Genomic DNA, 19,391 nt, shown 5'->3' with positions numbered 1-19,391 from the left:
CACTTTGAATTTCCACTTAATGAAATCAATAAGTCTCCATCTTCCCACTTTTTAAATTCTGAAGTAACCCTCAAGGCTAAGATCCGGTGGCTATGAGCAGCTGGCTGCTGGTCCATGCAGAGCTGGCTGTAGTTTCCACTGCCCCCTATTGTGGCCCTGCTCGCCATCACCTTCTCTGGCCCCCAGTGCACTGGAATCCCGAGGGGAGACGGAAACTGTGAGGAAACAGAAGTCCCCTTGCTTAAAAAGAAAGTATCTCTCACCTGTCCCTGCACTGATCCAGGGCCCACTGAGGCAGCCCCTCGGCTAAGAGCACCCAGGGCTCCACCCCCACATACTCTTGTCCTCACACACCCCACACCTGTCCTATTGACCGGTGCCCCCACTAGGGCTGTTCTTCAGGTTGTCCAGGGAGAGCCTGGAACCCGGACTTTCATGTACAAGTCCTTGGTTCTTCTGACTTCAAAGGCCCAGGGCCAGCTGGTCGCCGAGACCCCCGCCCCACCCGTCACGGCACAGCGTCAAGGGTGTCACCTCAGTGAGGTTTGCTGCTGTCTCCTCCGACAGTGACTTGTTGGGGAGGCTGAGAGACACGTTTTGCAGGTAACTGAGTACAACTCCGGGACTCTGGAAGCATTTCCTCTCCTCTGTTAGGTTGGTTATGACAGGGTGGTAGGCGTTGGTGGACGTCTAGGAGAAATGAGCCACATGAGCGCTGCCGAGAAGGAAGCCAGGTGGCCAGAGGGGCAGCTTGTCCTCTGGGCTCGGCCACAACCCCCAGCCAGCAGCCAGCTCTGCCTGCACGCCGGCCGCCACTCGCCATGTGACTTTACCCACACAGTCACCTCGGGACATAGGACTCTGTGCAAGGAACCAGCGCCAGGCTGAGATACAGGGGAGCAGCTGGCCTGGGGCGTGACTCCCACCTTGCTCAGGGGTGCACATTCATCCTCGGAAGAGCCTTCAGCCCGAGCATCGGGGGCCGGGCACAGTGGCTGAGCGGCCCTGCCAGCATTCAACATGCAGACTCAGTGGCAGTCAGCGCTCCTCTACCTCTGTCTCCCAGATGCCCCAAGGAGGCCCAGTGGCTGTGGCATTTCTGTGGGCCTGGCAGGCCAGCCAACAAGGAGGTGGCTGTGGGGAGACAGGCAGAGGTGTCCACTCACCGGTGTGTCTGCTGTGGGGGCCACGAGGGAGCGTGATGGTGTCGAAGACAAGACGTGCTTCCCTGGAACGAGCAGAGAACGCTTAGATAGGGGCAAAAATACGCTCACCCCTCACCTGAGGAAGAGCTGTCTAACCCCAGCTTTGACCAGCTCAGATGCATCAAAATAAATGGAGAACGTTCAAGTGGGGATGTGGCCGGAGAGATAAGGGTCACTAAGTCAGCTAGAGGGAAGATGGAGTGGGTTCCCCAGGCCAGTTATATTTCCATTTAGATTCTAAATTGCTTTTGAACACTCTTCATGGTAATCATCATCAAAAGATGATTTTATACCAAATTTTGCCAATTTGAAAATCCTCAGCGGGGCTGAGGATTGTGTAGAGAGGCAGACCGGTCATAGTAGACCAGCATGTGCGGGCCTGGGAGCTCTCCCTCCCAGTGGGCCCCAGAGAAGTGATGGGAAGCCATCCTGAGCCCTTGAACCCTGAAACGTCAAGTTATTTCTATTCAGATGCCATTGATTAATAACCAGCAGCGAAGACACGCCTGGCCCAGGGCTGAGCCGTGAAGCGTGCTCCCTCCGCTGGCTGCCGACCACGTCCCATCGCAGTGTTTCCTGGTGACGCAGACCTATCAGGACATTCGTTTCTTCTGTAGGCCCCTGCGTGCAGCTTTGGGTAAGCTGAGAAATGGCCTCTTCTCACCCTTCGTCAGTGCAGGTGTCACTGTCCTTGGGTTGGGGTGGGGCTGGATGTCTGGTGTGAGGAAGGGGTGACACCCCTGGAGCCCCAACACTCTGTTCTCCAAGCCAGAGTGACAGTCATTCCCGAGTGTCACAGTGACGGAGACACCACTTAGCTCGAATGTGTCCAAAACAAAGGACAATAAGCCAGCCCAGCCACCTGCGCAGCCCCGGCGATGGCCACGGAGCCTGGGGTACAGACGCGGTCTGGTGTCCTCATGGGCCTGCTCCAGGGACTCCTGCTTCATGGCAACTGGCTGTGCCGCCTCTCTAGTCTTCGCAGCGGTGCTGTTGTCACATGTCTGGCACAGCTGCTTCACCCTCGTGCTTTCTGCAGGCGGGTGGCTGGGTAGAGGAGGCCAGTGCTGCCTTTGGGTGGACTAGAAAGGTTGCGCTTCTGCCTGGTTAACAGGCTTGGAAGAGGCGCCTCTGCCAGCTGGTTCAGAGCAGAGCCCTTGGTGCCCAGCCCTGCACACAGTCTGGTGCAAACTTCTTCAACGGAGACAGACTGGCCTAGGCCCCAGGATGTGCCCGAGGGCCCCAGAGGCCCAAGGGCAGAAAATTTCAGTCAGTTGTCTGAACACCACAGCTGGCCCTGCTGCCTGGGCCACGTGCTGGTGTGAGGCGCCCCCCCAGGCCTGCCAGGACCTTGGGCCACAGCCCCTGTGCTCCCTCCATGTGCGGCATCCTGGCCCGAAATGTGGGTCATGTGGGCACAGCCCCGGCGGCTCAGCAGGGTGCAGAACCCATTCTCCCAGGATGCCTGGTTCTTGTAAACCTGAGAGCTGGCCCCCAGCCTCCTGGGGAAGCTGTCGGGCAGTTCGGACGCCGAGCCCAGGCCATGCACTGACTACCAGCGACAACCAGCGAGCGGTAGGTGGCAGCTTAGCCCGGGGTTCCCAGGCACAGGTGCCATCTGGTCTCCGAGGGACAAACCTCTGGGCTGGGGCTACAAATGCAATAGGTTGATGTCCTTCAAAGGACATGACACTTGTCTTTCTGTCACTCCATGGGCGGGAATAAGCTCCCGTTTCTTGATGAGAGATGGACAGATGACCCTGGGAGGACACAGGGGCTGCACAGTGCGCCTGCTGAGGTCAGACCAGGTGTCCTTCGGGGCCTCCTTCTCTGGTGCTGGACAAGGCTGGGGTGGCCTGGGACCCAGCTCTGCCACCAGCACTTTCTACACCCACCCTACTCAGCGGCTCTTGGAGATGCGGAAATTGTGACCATAGGGCCTCGGCACCAGAACCTGAGCTAGGGCAGGGCCAGCGGCCTTCTCCAGCTCTGGGTCCCCACCACTTCTGTCTGGGGGCCCTGTGGGGCAGCTCGTGCTCATGTAGACCTGTCTTCTTGGCAGAATTTTTTATGTTAAAACAAAGAAATGGTGCCCACAAATGAGCAGAATGAGAACAGAACTGCAGGTGGAGAGTGAGGACCAGTTCTAAAGGCACCTTCGGCCCTGGGGCTGCAGCCTCACCCCTCACACAGGCTGGGCAGCTGCCTTCACGTGTCAGCAGAGAGTGGTGACGGGAAGAGATTGATCTCAAGGGTCCGTGTCAGGGGATCCCACTTACGTGGGGCAGCCAGCGGAGGCAAACCCACAGACAGGACGTGCTTGCAGGCAATGCCTGGGCACAGGTGAGGCTGTGGGCATGTGGGTGCGATAAGAGTCACTGGGTTGTGTGCACCAAGGTGGCCAAGGTAAGAATCTGTTGTCATGAAAGGGAGACCCCCCCCGAGCCCCAGACCCACAGAGGCCGAGTGGAACTGGGGACCATCACCTGTGTCACAGGCCCCACCCTGCGAAGAGAGGGTGGCTTCCAGGGGTGCATCTGGCTCATGAGCACCTGAGGCCAAGTGTCCCTCCCAGAGTTGCCCCTTCCTGGGGCTGCCCCACACTCCCACAGCCACAAGCACACCGCAAACCCACCACACCAACAGGGATTGCCCATCTCTGTCAGCCGTTCTGAGGGGTGTCCCAGGAACATGGCTGGGTTCCCCGGGACCTGCCAGGGCCCATGGTGCTGATGGCCCCTCAGAGGGTAGGGACAGGTGGGACATGGGGCCACGGCGCCTCCACTGACCAACGGCAGCGGTGAAGTACATGGAGACCTCATCTGGTGTCAGGGCGCGTTCCCAGATGATGAACTCGTCAAAAGCTCTGTTCTCGTAGCTCTTGGCCTGGTCCTGCTCAGACCCAATCACAAGGCTGACGTTGGGCTCGCCATAGACGCGTGACACGCTGCCACTCGGGTCTGAGGTGCTCAGGGTCCCATTCACGTAGACTTTCAGGCCCTCCTTGGGCTTCCACGTGAACAGGACGTGTGTCCAGTAGGGGCCTGGGAAGAGCAAAGGGTGGCATGTGGGGAGGGGCTCCAGCTGGTGCCCTGCCAGTTGGCCCTGCCCTCACCCTCCAGGCAGTGGGTCATGCCAACATGGCCAAGTCCTAATACGCCAGAACACAGAACCGGCTTTCCTCAGGCCACTGGAGCAGAGGGAATAAATGATTCCTACCCCAAAATTCTAAAAGCAGTTCAAAGAGACACTTTGCTGTTTTAAATTAGGAGTCCCAAATTAAAATGCCTAGAAGCAAAAGCGATAATTAGAATATGTGGCAACAAGCAGGATATAAGCAGCAACCGCAAGCCCAGTTGTAAAAACCAGCACAGTTAGAAACAAGACAAAAATGTCCCTCTCACCGTTCCCTTTCAGCATGGTGTTAGAAATCCCAGATTGCTGTAGGACCAAGAGAGAGACACTACACAGATTTACAAGAAAGAAATAAGCCTCTGTTCTCAGATGACACAATTGTTTATGTAGAAAACTTGCGAGCATCTATTTTTAAAGATCTCTGGAGCTAACAGGCAGACACAGCAACGTGGTGAAAGACAAGAGTAGTTCAGGAGTGTCAGCCACGTTCTTATCTGACTGCACCAAGCAAGTGTCATTAGTACTTAAAAATGCACAAAATTTACCCTAATGTCCCCCCAAATTAAAACTCAGGTATAACTCCAATAACTATCTAAGATCCCTGTGAAAAAAAATTACAAAGCTTTGACAAAAATTAGTCAAGAGCAACATAAAGGGACAGCTGTCCGTGCTCATGGGTCAGAAGCTCCAAATTGTCGCCACGTCAGTTCTCCTGACTTGATGGGTAGAGTCGTTGATGGGTAGAGTCGATGTGATCCCCATCAAAGCCCCAGCTGGGGACGTCCTGGATATGGACAAGATGTTCCTAAAGTTTGTATTGCAAGGGAGAGGCCCCAGAGTAGCCCAATAGCATTGTAGAGAAGACAAAATCAGGGAACCGACTCTGGCCGGTTTCAGGACTTGCTACAAAGCTACGGCGATCAAGAGAGTGTGGGGCTGATGAAAGAATGAACACATGAATGGAAAGGGGTAGCGAGGCCAGAAATAGGTCAACAAGCATAGTCAACGCACCTCTGTCAAAGGAGGGAAGGCAACAGGATGGGGAAATGCTGTGTTTTCAACAAAGGGCCCTGAAACAGCTGGATACCCGCTTGCAGCCTCCCCCAGCCCTCCACCTCGAGCTAGACTCAGCTCTCATATCTACTTGACAATTCAGCTCCACACAGAGATCCCATGTAGAGATCATGGCGACCTCAGTCTAGAGAAGAGACTAACAGCTCCCCTACTATCACGGCTGGGCGAATCGGGGAGTGCACCAGGCAGAGGACACAGAGAAGGAAGGGGCTGAGCGCCACAGCCTGAATCAGGTGGCTGGGCGGCTGGAGTCTGGACTGGCAGCGCACAGGCATGGTGGGACACGCGGGAACCCATCGTCTCCAGCCCCACACTGCAGTGCCCCGCATCTGTGAAGCAGACTCCTGGGTGGGGAGCTTCGAGAGGGAGGACGAGTGGGAAGGCCAGGCTGCTGGTCTCTGCTCTCTGTCGTTCTGGTGCTTGCCTCTGGCTTTGTAGATAGTGGCGGCCACAGGCTTGGCCTGCAGGTCAGTTTTGCTTGGGGGGCACATTTTGACCCTCCAGCTCCCTGGGGCCTGCCTAACTTCTTTGCATGTGGTTGCTGATGGGAGGGGCCTTGGCCTAGGCCTTCGGGCAGCTGTGCCTTTGGACAATGGCCACTTGGCTCTGGGCCCTGCCTGTTTGGCTGAACTTTGGTCCATGAGGAATGGATGATTTTGGAGTTTGATTGGGAATTTGACGTTTGAAATCCATCTCTCCCCTAAGCCTTTTCTCTCTCTTGACCTTTCACCAATTAAAGATCTTGGAGCACACTAGAGTGTGACTCTTTGGCCTCTATGGCTGTTGGCTGCAAGAACTAGAATGAATTTTCCCCCAACAGTTTGGGCGCTCCTCTGTTTCACCCAGAAGCAGTGTTCATTCCCTGTGATTTTACCTGGTACCACTAACAATGAAATTTCTGAACAAGAAATAAAGAAAATGGCCCCATTTATAATAGCATCAAAAATGATCATATGGGCCCTCCCTGGTGGCGCAATAGGTTTAAGCGCAGCACTGTGAAGTTAGCCGCGAGCCCACAGGCCCAACATTCACTTTCTGGGTCCACCACTGCTCGGTGCCCACCCAGCTCTTCATGTGTCTGGACCCTAGGGAGCCCTGCCAATATCCCCACGTGGTGAGTGAGGAAACCGAGGCACAGAAGGGTAAGTCAGGGACCCAAGGTCACGCACTCACACCTGGCCTTGGGTTCCAGTATCTCGTTGACGGAGGCAGGCTGCCTCCATTGAAGGGGTTAGGCCACAGACCTGCCCCAACTGGAGGAGGCCGCTCCAGGCCTCCCTCTGTCACCTCACTGTCGTCTCCCTCAGCCTCTAGGCCTATAGAGACCTCAGTGCTACCCTGGAACACTTCTCTGGCAGCCCCCTTCCCCAGGTTCCATTCCCACATTCGCCCTCTCCACTACCTACCTATTACTTCTGACCCCACACCCAGAGGGGATCGGGAAAGAGGGGTCCTTGTTCAGTTCCTGCCAACTCAGCCCTCCTCTCCTCCTCTGGGCCCAGCACCCCATCCCTGTGCTATACCTGGCCTCCTCCTCCTCCCCACCTCTCTTGACCAGAAGTTTTCTCATGTCATGTTTTAAACACCTGCAAGTTGCGCACACTGAGGCGAGAGAGGCAGAGGGCAATCAAGGTGACAGAGGAGGAAAGGACAGGAGATGGGGGGAGAGGAGACCAGAGAGGGAGACAGGAAGGGCGCGGCCCCACAAGAACCCATCCTGCTATATGGCCCATTAACTGTGCCCGGCGTGGCCACACAGAGGCCCTTCCTGCCCCTGGCTGTGCCTTCAGGTACCAGCACAGGCAGACTGGCTCAGGGCACAGGGCCGGACCCCAGAAGTCGCAGCCCCTACTGGTGGCCCCTGAAGTGCGGGTGTGGGCCAGGGCCCAGGGCCCAGGGCATGCCCTCTGGGGGGACCCTAGGACAGGAAGCTTCACAGAGGCCCCTACCTGGTGGGCTGAAGGTGGCTCCCCACGTCCTGGAGTTCTCGCGCGTGTACACCTCCACTGAGCCCCGACCGCCGCTGGAGCAGACTTTGAAGCCGTCGGAAATGACCTGCCCCCCGTAGGCCAAAGGGGCGGGTCTCGACTGTCCTCCCTGTGTCTTCCAGAAGAAGGAGAAGGTGACTCCTGGAGAGGAAGACATGGTCACTGCGGATGCACACAGAGGGATGGCCGCACGTTCTGCTCTCGGCTGTGCAGAGAGAGAGCACGTCCGCGTGCCAGAGACAGAGCCAGCACTCTGGGTGCCACCGAGCTCCAGGCTCCTTCCTGAGCAGCTCAAAAGGGTCCTTTTCCTGTCACCAAGCTCTGTCATCACCCTCATGCAGATGCAGAAACGGAGGGCAATTTCCAGGCTGGTCATTAGACTTGTGATGAGCATCACAAACCTCCGTGGAGTAAACAGCGGCCCCCCATCCTCCCCTCTACACCCACCCCGCCCCCCGCCTTCCATCTTGTCTCCTCCCCACTGCACAGTAGTGTCAGGGGCATCCTTGCCCACAACCCTCTATAAACTTGTGCACGCCAGCTTAGAAACTGCAGTTCTAGAAAGTCACCGCATCTGGCGCTTCCCCAACAGCACCAGCACTTTTGGTGCCATGCTGGAGCCTGCACAGCATCACGCTGCAGCGGGTGCCCGTCTGGCTGACAGAGTTGGGTCTCAATGTCCCTCAATTTTTATTTCCAAGCAGAGCTTGGGGGCTGAATCTTTCTGGGCCTCTTACTCATGTGCCTTCAGGATGAACTTCCAGTGGAAGTTTTTAGCCAAAGGAGACGCCGCTTCTAAGGGCTCTGAGGGTGTGGCCATGAGCAGCGGCAGGGCCAGGGAGGTGCTGACACAGAGGAGTTTCCTGGAGCCCGGTCTGATGACACAAGGCAGCTCTGACCTCAGGATGCAGAGTGCCCCGTGGACGTGGTGTACACACTGGCTCAGTGCGGCCCTGGCCACACATCTCCTGTCCGGGAGTCCTAGCTCCGGTGGTGGAGACCTAAGGGGTCTCCCAGGTGGTGGCCATGCTGGCCTCTCCACGGGGCCTCCAGGGCCCCAACTGGGTGTGTGGGAGTCTGTATGTGTGTGTGTGTGTGTGTGTGTTGAACTAGTGACCTGCCACAGTGCCCAGTGGTGGACAGGCCTCCGCATGGGGGGGACAGACATGGCTCTTCCTGCCTACAAAGACTTCAGAAATGGACAGGCCAAGGAGCTGTGCCTGGTGCACTTGGGACCGTCAATACAAGGGAGACAAGTCTGGAGGAAAAGGACGCAAGTGCAATATTGGCAGATAGATGTGATGCTTTTTCTTCTTCTGAGCATGAAATCCTAATGCTTCTGAAAAGTGGGAGAAAGTCTTTTTCAACAAGATAAATAAAAAATGGTAAGAGGCCCAAGGCCACAGAGAAGGTGGTAAGCTCAAGTGCAGACATATCAAACTTCTGCACGGCTGTACTTCCACAACCAAGTCAGAGGTAAGTGGCGTCCAGGAGCAGCATCTGTGATGCCTGGACAGACGTGAGGCCCCTCATGTGCGCGGCACCAGGACCACATCACGGGCTCACTGCTGCCGCAGCCCGCCTGGGGCTGGCCCTGCCGGCCTGTCACCCCCGAGCCTGGCAGGTGGCTGTACATATGGCACAGGGGACACTGAAGCACGGGGTGGAGGGGGCGCCCGTCCTGCACACAGCCGTGAGGGGTGTGGTCTTTGGCCTCCTCCACTGATTCACATGAGGTCCGGGAGCCCAGGACAGAAGGCGCATCTGATGAGGCCACATGGGTAAGAGCCACCCTGGGTCATGTCTGCAGTGCGCAGGTGAGGTGCTGGGGTGAGCAGGGCTCTCAGCTAGAGGGGTGTTCCAGACCCACAGACATAGCCCCCTGCCCTGCACACATGTGTGGAAGCGGCCAGGGTGGCTGTCAGCAGAGGAGGGAAGGTGCCTGAGGCACCCCAGAGGCCAATGGCTCTTCCAGCCGCGGTGCACAGGCAGGGAGACACGCCACCTCCGCTGTGTGCTCAGAACCCCGTAATGGGGGTTCAGCTACGGGACAGAAACCAGGACTCGCTGCCTCAGGGAGATTCCAGGGAGAACCCGGGCAGCAAGGCACTGTGGGTGCAGCACCAGCCATATGGACAATGTCTCCCAGGACAGCCGCAGTGTCCTGCCCGGCCGCTGGCCGCCATGATCCCAGCAAGCCCACAGCCGTTGCTCCACTGAGTGGACGGCGAGGAAACAGCAGGGCCAGCTCCAGCCCTCACTGGAGGGCTGGCTGCTCCACCTCTGGGGTCCAAGCCCAGCTGCTGGAGAAGGAGCCACACAGAGGCCGCAGTGCATCCAGGGTACCATTCAGAGGCCTTGGCTCAGGTCGGTTGTCCACCTGCCAGGGCGACCCTCCCATGGCCCTCCAGCAGGATGCTGGTCAGTGCTTTATGCTACTTGCATTGTGGCCATAGATGATCTTACCTGCAGCCACTCAGTTCGGAGCACCCCAAGGCCTAGCCTCACTGCCCACTACTGCCCAGGCCCAATCTACTGCCCACACACTGAAGCCCACATGGCCCCTGTGGCAGCAGCTCTGGCCCACGGAGTCTCGTCATTACACAGCCAACTATATCTGCCTTGAGTCTCTGGGGGTATGGTGCAGGTTGAGGGAAGCCCCCACGCCTGCCCCTGGCCGGAGGCACGCTGGCAGCCGCTCACCTTGGGGCCCGCAGCGGGCAGGGTTGCTGATGCAGGATGTCTTGTAATGGCCATAGTAGAGCAGCGTCACCCTCTTTTCCTCCTTGAGGTAGATGCCCTTGTTGACCTTCCCTTCCACGATGTCTGGGTAAGGAGAGTCGACAGCGCGTTAGCTAGCTCAGACACGCCAGTGGGGAGGCGGGAGTCATGCACCCCTGGGTGTGCCAGGTGCGTGCAGGGGCCACCATGAGGCTTGAGGTTGCTTGCCATTATGCGTCACGTCTGGCGGTTTTTTGTGCCAAACCATCAGTGATACGTCTCAGCCTGAGTGCCAGGTGGCAGGTGAAGCCTCCGTGACCTGGCCCCCTGCTGGGGATTCTGGGTCTGCAGCAGTGGCCTCCCCAGGGGTCAACCACCCCCCGCCCCACCCTAAACTTTGCGCCTCCTGCTTTGGAGACCGCCACCTCCCACTCCAGAGATGTGAACATGTGTCTGAGCGGGGACTGGCCCCCGAACACCTGAGTCCCAGGAGTGGGGACCGTGACACTGAGGTCCCATTCCCGGGCTTCAGCAGGGAGTGTCCACACAGCCCAGCCTGCAGCCCTCCTGCCCGCAGCCAGGGCGTGATAGCTGAGAGCCAGCCAGCAGTCACACAGACAAGTGCGGACTATAAAACGAAGGCCACCGGACACGTGGGTCCTGTCCCCGGGGTCATTCGCCTGGTTGCATCCTGTGCCATGTGCTGCAGGCTGGTGCGCTGGCCCTGGGACCCAGCTCAGTCCCCCAGTCTAGCCACTGGGCAACCAAGGTGGGCCTGGACCCTTGCTGTCTTAGCCCATCACTTTTGCCCATTTGAACAGATAGGTCAGGCCCAAGCCAGACTGCCCAGGAGGGCGAAGGAACAGCTGAGGTGCTGAGCTGCCTCGCAGTGACCCACCAGGCCCGGCCCCCTCCCCTCCCCTCTGAGGGGGAGGCCCCATGGTCTCGACTCTCCCTGTGCTCTGAGCTAAGCAGAGTGTCACAGGGGCTCTGGCAAGGGCTAAGTGAGGCCACAGTTTAGCCATGACTTTGTGAGAGTGTCTGGCACAAACCAGCTTCTAAGGTTTAAATAAAATTCAGCTTCAGAAGAAATGCAGGTTTCGAGGTCTATAAGAAATCACGGTTTCAATGAGGTATGTTGAAATCAACCTTAATTTTCCGTTAAAAGGGCACACTTTCCTCCCCTAAAAAGTAGAATTCATTTTAAAATCCAAACAATTTCTATTTTGAGCACAGAGTGCTCTGATGTCTGTCTTGTTCTGAAAGCAAGCAGCTGGCCTGGTCACGTGTCCACCCTCGGCGGGGCGGGTTCCGAGTCCTCCTCTGGGCGAGCCCTCAATGGCCCCCTAGTGCTGGGTCCTGCTCCCTCCTGGACTGGCTCTCCGCAGCCCAGCAACCGTGACTCCCACGGAAGCCACCTGGACTGGCTTTGCTGCAGGCGGCCCACAGCGGCCAGAGGCGGAGCAGGAGGCAGTGCTCACCGACAGTTGCAGAGAGGTTTGAGTAGGCAGGGCCACTGGCCAGGGCAAAGGTGGAGTTATGGGGAGGGAGCACAGTGAGGTTGTGGGTTCGCGACACTGGGTGAAACGACAAGAGAAAGCATAACACGTGAGTGAGACAAAACACAGCCCACACATCTCTCCACTGAGCGTGCACCGAGGAACCCCAGCTGGACCCCGGCCCCATTCCCACCCTCGGATTTGTTCAGCCCATCACCGCTCACCCAGGCCCCGTTCCCAGAACGGGGGTGGGGTGGGAGGGTGACTGGGGCTAGCCTGACAGCAACAGGGACCCTGCCCGCTCCCCCCACCCCGCTCCCCCCTCCCCCGCAAACACTCCTGCCCCAGCCTGTGCCCACACACTGAGCTGAGAGATGTGCACTGGCCCCTGGAGCCCTGGGAGGCTCGGTGTGGCACGAAGACAGTTGCAGCAGGCGTGAGAACAACTGTGTGACGTTAAGACAAATGGACGGACGACAGAGGCTTTGGCAACAAATAACAAAGCTGACACCCAGGAAATGACTTCTGGGCCGTTGCACAGCCCCTGCAGGCCACACACTGATGGATTCCAGTCACTGTTTCCCTTCAGGAGCCTGTGATCAGACTGAGAGCGCCTGCAGAGCGCGGCTGCCGGACGCCCCACAGAGAATAGGCAGGGACTCGCCTTCGTCACCTGGTGACGCGGGACAAGCCACACTGCTACAGCTTGACGGGAACCTGATGTGTTTGCTGGACCAAACTGAAACACGACATTGTACCCCAGTAATGATGAGAAGAATGTTTCTCAGGTAAAGCTTTCCGAAACATCAAAAATTACTGATTGAACCTTCAGGAGTGAATTGAGTCCAAGGCGTGAGGGGAGAAATATACTGAAGTTAATGGAGCTCTTGCTGCCAAGCAACCTACAGTTCTAGTTGCTGGGCCCTAGACAGCAAGCTCCTAAAACAACACGTTTCCACTCGTTGGGGGATCAGCCGAAGGCGCTAAAATAAGGTCCTGGGGGTGGCTGGGGATGGGGATCAGCCGAAGGCGCTAAAATAAAGGCCCCTGGGGGCGGCTGGGGCCAGAAGTAAGCATGCTGGGCCATGGGCATGGCCGTGGGCTGGGAGTGGGCCGGTGGGCTGGGGATGGCGCCAGGCACCCCCCACCTAGAAATGGTGCACCTGGAGACACAAGTGGAGCCATCCACGCCTACAATCTCTGCCTCTGCACGAAAGTTGGCAGGCCGAGGCACCCCTGTAGAACGCCCGAGTCACAAGCGCCATCCTTCCGTGGGTGGGACGTCCTGGGGCTGGAGGCCCCAAGGGGCAGTTGCATGTGCTCAGGACCCCAGCTGCGGCCCCACCCAGTGCCCCAGCTCTCAGCCTCGGCTCCCCACCGCTGCTACCTCCAGTTGTGTCCTGAAGTTCATGGATTCCATCCACGTTTTCCAAAGGCCAGTAGTGGGAGGCGGAAGCCAAGACCTCAAACCCTTGGGGGGGAAAGAATAAAAATGTTGAATGTAACTGGGTGGTCCCCAGGAAAGGGGGAGTTTCCAGGTTTCCTGCCCCACCCAAGGAGGGTGGAGCTGGGCAAGGAGGAGGGAAGCTGGGAGAGAGGAGACCGGAAGGAAGGAAGCAGGAGGGGGCCTGGGGGCACGTGGAGCAGAGACATGTGGAGAGGCTGTGCGGGCTTCCTGGTCCTGGGCTGGGTGAGGCAGACTTGGGTGAGACGCGGGGGGAGGGGAGATGGCAGCGCTGGTCTTGGCTTTGAATCTGCTCCTTTCCTTCCAGACTTGTCTGGGCCCTTCTGCCCCTTTCCCCTGGGTCCCCAACCAGGAAGGGCTAAGCCTCAGTGGCCTCACCTTGGGCCAGCCCCGTTGGGCTGGGCATATACCCACGAGGGGCCCAGTGATGTTGGGTGCTTGACTTAGAAACTATTGTTCCCCTTCTCTTTGTTGCGGATTGTATTAAAGTCCCTTTTCGTTTTTTGCTTTGTTTCATTGTATGTTTTGTTTCGACATGACAGATGACAGAAGCTATTTAGAGCTGTAAACAAATATTTTTGGGGTGTTGGGGCGCCCCTCCCTCTGCCCTGTAAGTCTCTGGCTTCAGCCCCTGCTTACAAAATCACCGTGGGAAGGGGAGCCCCCCACCGAGCTGCCGGGGCCCAGCAGGAGCTGCGGGGGTCTCGGGGGACATCTGAACTGGCTCAGGGCACAGCCTGGCTGCAAAGAGCTCTCAGGAGAGCAAAGATAGCGAATACATTTCCTTTACAGGGTAGAACTTGGCAGACTGAAACAGACAACACCTCTTAACCAAAGAAAACAAGAGCTGCCAGCTAGTGGACACTGGGCTGTCAGCGCCAGAGCAGCACATCCCCGCCCGGTAGCAGCTGGGGGGCACGAGAAAGCCCAGGCAGTGGCTGGGGACGCGGCTCCAGGGGGGCGCGGGGCCCGGAGCCCCCCCCAGGTGTGCGTCCCCTGCCGCCTCTCACTCCCACCGGCTCGAGCGTGAGCTCAAGGGCACACGCGTCCTCGCGAACCACCCGCTAAAGCCAGCGCCGCGGCTGCGAAGACGACAACGTGCCCAGAAAGGCCCGCGGCTAGTCTCGGGTGTGGCACTCCCAGGACCCCGACTTTGGTCTCGACCCCTGGCCTCTGCATCCTCCACACCTCATCATTTCCGACTCTCTGACGTGGCCTGTGCTTTAGGCAGACACGACTGTGAGACTGTGTGCCCCGCCCTCCCCATGGGACTCTGAGGCCTGCGTCAGGGTCACTGCTGCCGCCCTGGGCAAGCCAGTCGGTGCGGCCGCGCCCCATGCCCCGCACCCCAGCGACACCAAAGGCTGCAGACCCAAAGGGGCTGCTTTGGAGGGTGCCACACTCTGCTGTCTTCCCAGGAGGCGGCACTGGCCCAGGGCCTGCAGAGGGAGGGGATCACCCCGACAGAACACCAGGCCTAGCGGGAACAGGTGGCCACACCCCACCCCCACACATAGGTCAGCTCTGCAAGGGTGACCCCTCTCGCAGCCAGTATGTTGTGGGTCAGGCTGGACGTTGAGAGACAGGAATGTCACAGAGAAGGGGCCAAGCCCTGTATCTCCTTTCAGGTGTCCTTCCTACCTGAAGGAGATAGGTACCAGGGCCTCCCCTGTCTCCTAGCACCACAAAGGCCCCGCTGTGACACAGCAGGCACCCACAGACTGCCAGCTGGGACTCAGGGGCCACCTGCCGCTTGGCCACAGGGTCTCACCCCACAGGCCCCCCCTGATGGCTTCCAGGGACCCCGCCTGGCTGCTGGCATCTGAGACGTCATTCACTGTCCCCCCTCAGTGAATCTCCCCTCGGACATGTGAGTCTGTGTCTGTTTCACACCCCGTGTCTGGTCCCCAAAGCGTGCGCGGGAGTGTGTGTCTGTCTGTCTGTGCACACACGCAGACATCTACGGTTGAAGCTCTCAAAGCGTTAATGCTAGAAATGACTTTCTAGAATTATGTTGGCAGAACTGTGATGACATGCAGAACAAGTGCATGAGATATGAACAGAAACTAGACGCCGGCAGCCTGGAAGACCCTACTAGTCCGGGGCGTCCCCATGGCCGATTCCACCAGCCCGTCTGTTGGGGACGGCACTAAGGCTGACCACCGCCTGGGCACCGTGTGCTGGAGTCAGGCGCTGAGCACAGGCAGACGCCCTGTGAGCCTGAGGCCAGTTACCTGGCCCCGACGTCCCTTCCCAACAGAAGTCACCGTGGGGTTTGTCACCTGCAACAGCTGACCCTTCCAGGCTGAAACTGTCTCCCACAAGGCATCATGCATCCTCTCGGGACAGGCCTGAAGCAGGCCACCTGGGTCACGAATGGTGTCTGGTGTGAGGTGCAGAATCTGCCAGCCCCTGCTCCCCTCACCTTCATCAGCTAGGAATGGGGGCGCCTCTGCCCTCTGGCTATGTCAGAGCCCTCAGGTAAAGGGCTACTCAGGGTAGCGAGAGCCCACATGCTGCTCAGTACGCAAAGCTGATACAGTTTCTTGCAGGACTGAACACTATTCACAGGGAAGCACTGTCAGTGTAGACAGAACAAGCAGCCTGGCCTGGGAGCTGGACCCCCTCCAGCCACTGTCTCAGGGGGTTCACTTCCCAGGTGGTGAGCTCCTAGCCCAACAGTGGTGCACCAGCACCTGGCATAGAAATGTGGGCCTGGAGTGGGCGAGGCCAGGCACAGAACTCCAGGGCTGATGGGCACGCGTGTGGAGTGGAAAGGGAAGCAGGTGAACCCAGAAATGTCAGGGGCGTGGAAGGAGGAAGGGAGGAAAGAAGGGGAAGAGGAAGTGAGGGGAGCAAGGAAAGTTGGTGGGTGAGCAGAGAGGCAAGACAGGCCCACATCTGGGGAGAGCATTACCCCTGGTAGCCTGTCAGGGCCTGAAACAGGAGGAGGAGGCGAAGGAGACAAGGGCTTTGTGAGCTGGGGGGAGGGGGATGAGCATGCCAGGGGGAACTGGGAACCAGATGAGACAGAGGGCCTGGTGGGTGGGCCTGGTGAGGAGGTGGCTGGCTGCCCCCACCCGCCCCATCGCCCATTCCCGGTCATCACTGGCCTTCTGTCTCAGGAGTTGGACATCAAGAAATGTCTGTTCTGCCCCCACTGAGGGGGTGGATGGAGCTAGGTTCCCACAGGAACTGAGATCTGACCTTCCGACCCCAGGCTCCAGAGGGCATGTGGGCTGGGCACAGGTGTGCGGACATACCCTGTGTGCGTGTGTGTGTGTGCAGGGGGTGGGGCCCACAACCAGGTCCTGTCCGGCATGAGCAGGGTGCAGGGCTAGGGTCCTCAGGACACGGACTGTGCTTGTCCATTACCCATCAGCGACACCCCATTAGCCCCTTTCCCTCACCGACAGCGCCCCTGGGCTGGAGGGGCCTCTTGAGAGGCGGCCTCGACCCCGTGACAGAGACCCTGGCTCTCTGCACTGGCGTGGGGCTGGGGCAAAGGCCCTTTCTGTGGAGGCTGGTGAAGGGTCTGCGGGGGGTGTCCTGGCACCTGCTGGTCACCCCCAGAAAGGACCCCTTGACAGCAAGGCCATCCATGCCAGTAGTGCCAGGCCAGGGGCCCAGGAGGCCTCCTCCTAGCCATGGCACAGAGTGGACCCCACCCGAGTGCAGGGACCACCCGCATCTGCACCAGCTGGGGAGGCAGAGCCGGCCACCCTGGGGGCGAGTATCCCCGCACCTACCCGTCCCTTGCCAGGGCGCCTGGCCCTGTGTCTCCCCCAGCTGCTGAGACCCTGGCACACCCAGGCACTCTCTAGCAATAGGAGGGTGGGCAACCTCGCGGACAGGGGCCTGGTAGGGCCGCTGCCCACCGTGCACACAAATGAATGGCCCGACTAGCCCTTGGGCAGCCAGAGGGCAGCACGGCGGGGACGTGTCCCTTACCTGGATGGGTGAGAGGCCTGGACGGGGGTCTGCGCACCTGCACAGGAAACAGCTGGTGTGAGCTGACCCAAGGGCTGCCACTGGAGACCCCTCCCCGCAGCCCCCTCCTCCAACTGGGCAGGCCTCACCTGGGCATTGGCCAGCAGCAGCAGCCAGGCGGCCAGCAGCCTCCTCATTGTGCCGAGCGGCCACACCCAAGGGCCAGTGTCCCACTAGCTCTTGCTCTCTGGGGAGAGGTGCATGGTCATGGCTCTGGAAATCCTCGCTTGAGTTTGTGGGGGCAGCTGTGCCAGATGGAGGTGCTCCTCCTGGCCCCAAACCGGAGGCCCTCAGTGTCCCACAGACAGGCTGGTGAGGGCTGGGCAGTTGTCTCAGACCTTGGGGCCGCTGGCCACGTCCCCTCTGCGCCTGGAGTCTCCGTCGGCTCCTCCAAGCTGGGCGGTCGCCGGGAGGCAGAGGCCGGGGAGGAACTCGGGGCTCCTCCTGTTCGCGCCTCCCTGTGGTCTGACTCAGGGTCACTCGGAGTTTACCCGCCTCCAGCTCGGGTGGGGAGACCCTGTCAGGCCGCTCTCGCCCCGCCTTGCTCCTGCCGGCCCTATGCCTTTCCCGTGCAGTGCCCACATGCCCAGGCGGCCCAGCCAGCTCAGCCGGGGCGGGGTCCTCACCGGCACTGCCCTCGCTGGTACCAGTAGGACAAACAGGAGGGTGCCACATGCTGCCCGGCCCCTGCTTTCATGGCCTCAGAAAAAAAAAGTGAAAGCTGAGGGGGGCTTCCAGTTGCCTTGGTTCCTCTTAACCCTTTCAGGCCCAGGGATAGGCTCGTCTGGCGAACCCCCACTTGAGCGGCCAGGCCACTTGGATAAACTGCCCCCCTCAGTTTATCCAAGAGCAAAGGATCATCCAGCTGACTCCAGACACACCCCACAGGCACGCCACACATACCACACACACACACGCCCACACACACACCACAACACCACACAAACAATACACATCATAACACATACCCCATATGCAAACATGCAAAACAAACTCCACACATCACACACATATCACACACACACCACCACACTCTACACAACACACACACTGCACATATGTAACACAACACAAATATCTCTACACACCACACCACACACATTATACACTCACCCCCAACCTCACTCACCATACACATACCCCACAACCACACTTACCATACCATACACTCCACATACCACACACATCCAGCACACATACACACCCCACACCACACACACACACATGCCCTAGAGCACACACATTCACACACCCCCACATACACACCACACACTGCACACATACCCCACACACATGCCACACACACATACCACACACACCATGCTACATAATGCCCCCACAGGCACACACACAACACACACCAATGCACATCACACACCACACATATGCACAGCAACGCACATCCATATGCGTGCACACCACACAGTGCACACATAGCCCACACACAGCACATGACACACACACACAGCCCACACATGGCAGCACAGCACACACAAACGCACATAGCACATACCAACCCACAAAACACAACCACACAGTCATAACACACACCATGCACATACCATACACACACACCCACACATGCATGACATGCACTGCACACATACCACACACACCACACACCCCATGCACACATAAGCACACCACACATATCACACACACACAAACATACCACACACCGTACATACCACATACGCACCAACACACATACCACACACCCCATGCACACATAAGCACACCACACATATCACACACACACAAACATACCACACACCGTACATACCACATACGCACCAACACACATACCACACACCCCATGCACACAACACACACACATATAAATACATGCCCTACACACACACCACACACATGTACCTAAATGTGTATGTACTTAACTACAGAGCTTCAAAATACATGAAGAAAAACCTGGCAGAACTGAGAGGAGAAAGAACAAATCCACGATTAGACTTGGATGGCTCAACACTGCTTTCTCAGTAACAGAACTAAGAAACAGGAATCAGCAAGGGACTGAGAAGAAATGAACAACACAATCAGCCATCTGGATCTCATCGACACACAGGACACCCCACCCAACAACAGCAGGACACACATTCTTCTCAAGTGCGACTAAAACAGTCACCACGGCAGACCAGCTCTGAGGCCATGGAATAAGTCTAAACCAATCTGAATAAGTAGAAGCATACCAAGTATGCACTCTGGACATGATGAAGTTGAATTCAGCCACAGAAAAACAATAGGCAAATTTCCAGCTACCTGTAAATTCAGCCACATACTCTGTCAACCCAAGGTTAAA

General features: G+C 58.1%; 1 protein-coding gene across 1 annotated transcript in view; it reads right to left on the bottom strand.

Moving 5' to 3' along the window:
* Positions 1–17,509, bottom strand: part of ADGRD1 (adhesion G protein-coupled receptor D1) — a 48,179-nt gene extending 30,670 nt beyond the window's left edge. The window contains exons 1-9 of the mRNA XM_012731179.1: positions 17,416–17,509; positions 17,167–17,264; positions 17,039–17,075; positions 13,010–13,093; positions 10,106–10,228; positions 7,364–7,543; positions 3,995–4,249; positions 1,167–1,228; positions 535–690 (exon numbers count right to left, since the gene is read on the bottom strand). Of these exons, the coding sequence (XP_012586633.1) occupies positions 535–690; positions 1,167–1,228; positions 3,995–4,249; positions 7,364–7,543; positions 10,106–10,228; positions 13,010–13,093; positions 17,039–17,075; positions 17,167–17,214 (945 nt within the window). The 5' untranslated portion in view covers positions 17,215–17,264; positions 17,416–17,509. The remainder of the gene's footprint in view (positions 1–534; positions 691–1,166; positions 1,229–3,994; positions 4,250–7,363; positions 7,544–10,105; positions 10,229–13,009; positions 13,094–17,038; positions 17,076–17,166; positions 17,265–17,415) is intronic.
* Positions 17,510–19,391: the final 1,882 nt, after the last annotated feature.

This window comes from Condylura cristata, unplaced genomic scaffold (genome assembly GCF_000260355.1).
Source record: "Condylura cristata isolate star-nosed mole 26May11 unplaced genomic scaffold, ConCri1.0 scaffold00029, whole genome shotgun sequence".
In the NCBI taxonomy this organism is placed as follows: Eukaryota; Metazoa; Chordata; class Mammalia; order Eulipotyphla; family Talpidae; genus Condylura; species Condylura cristata.
Note: the sequence above shows the minus strand (reverse complement) of the source record. Positions and strands in the feature narration are given on the sequence as shown.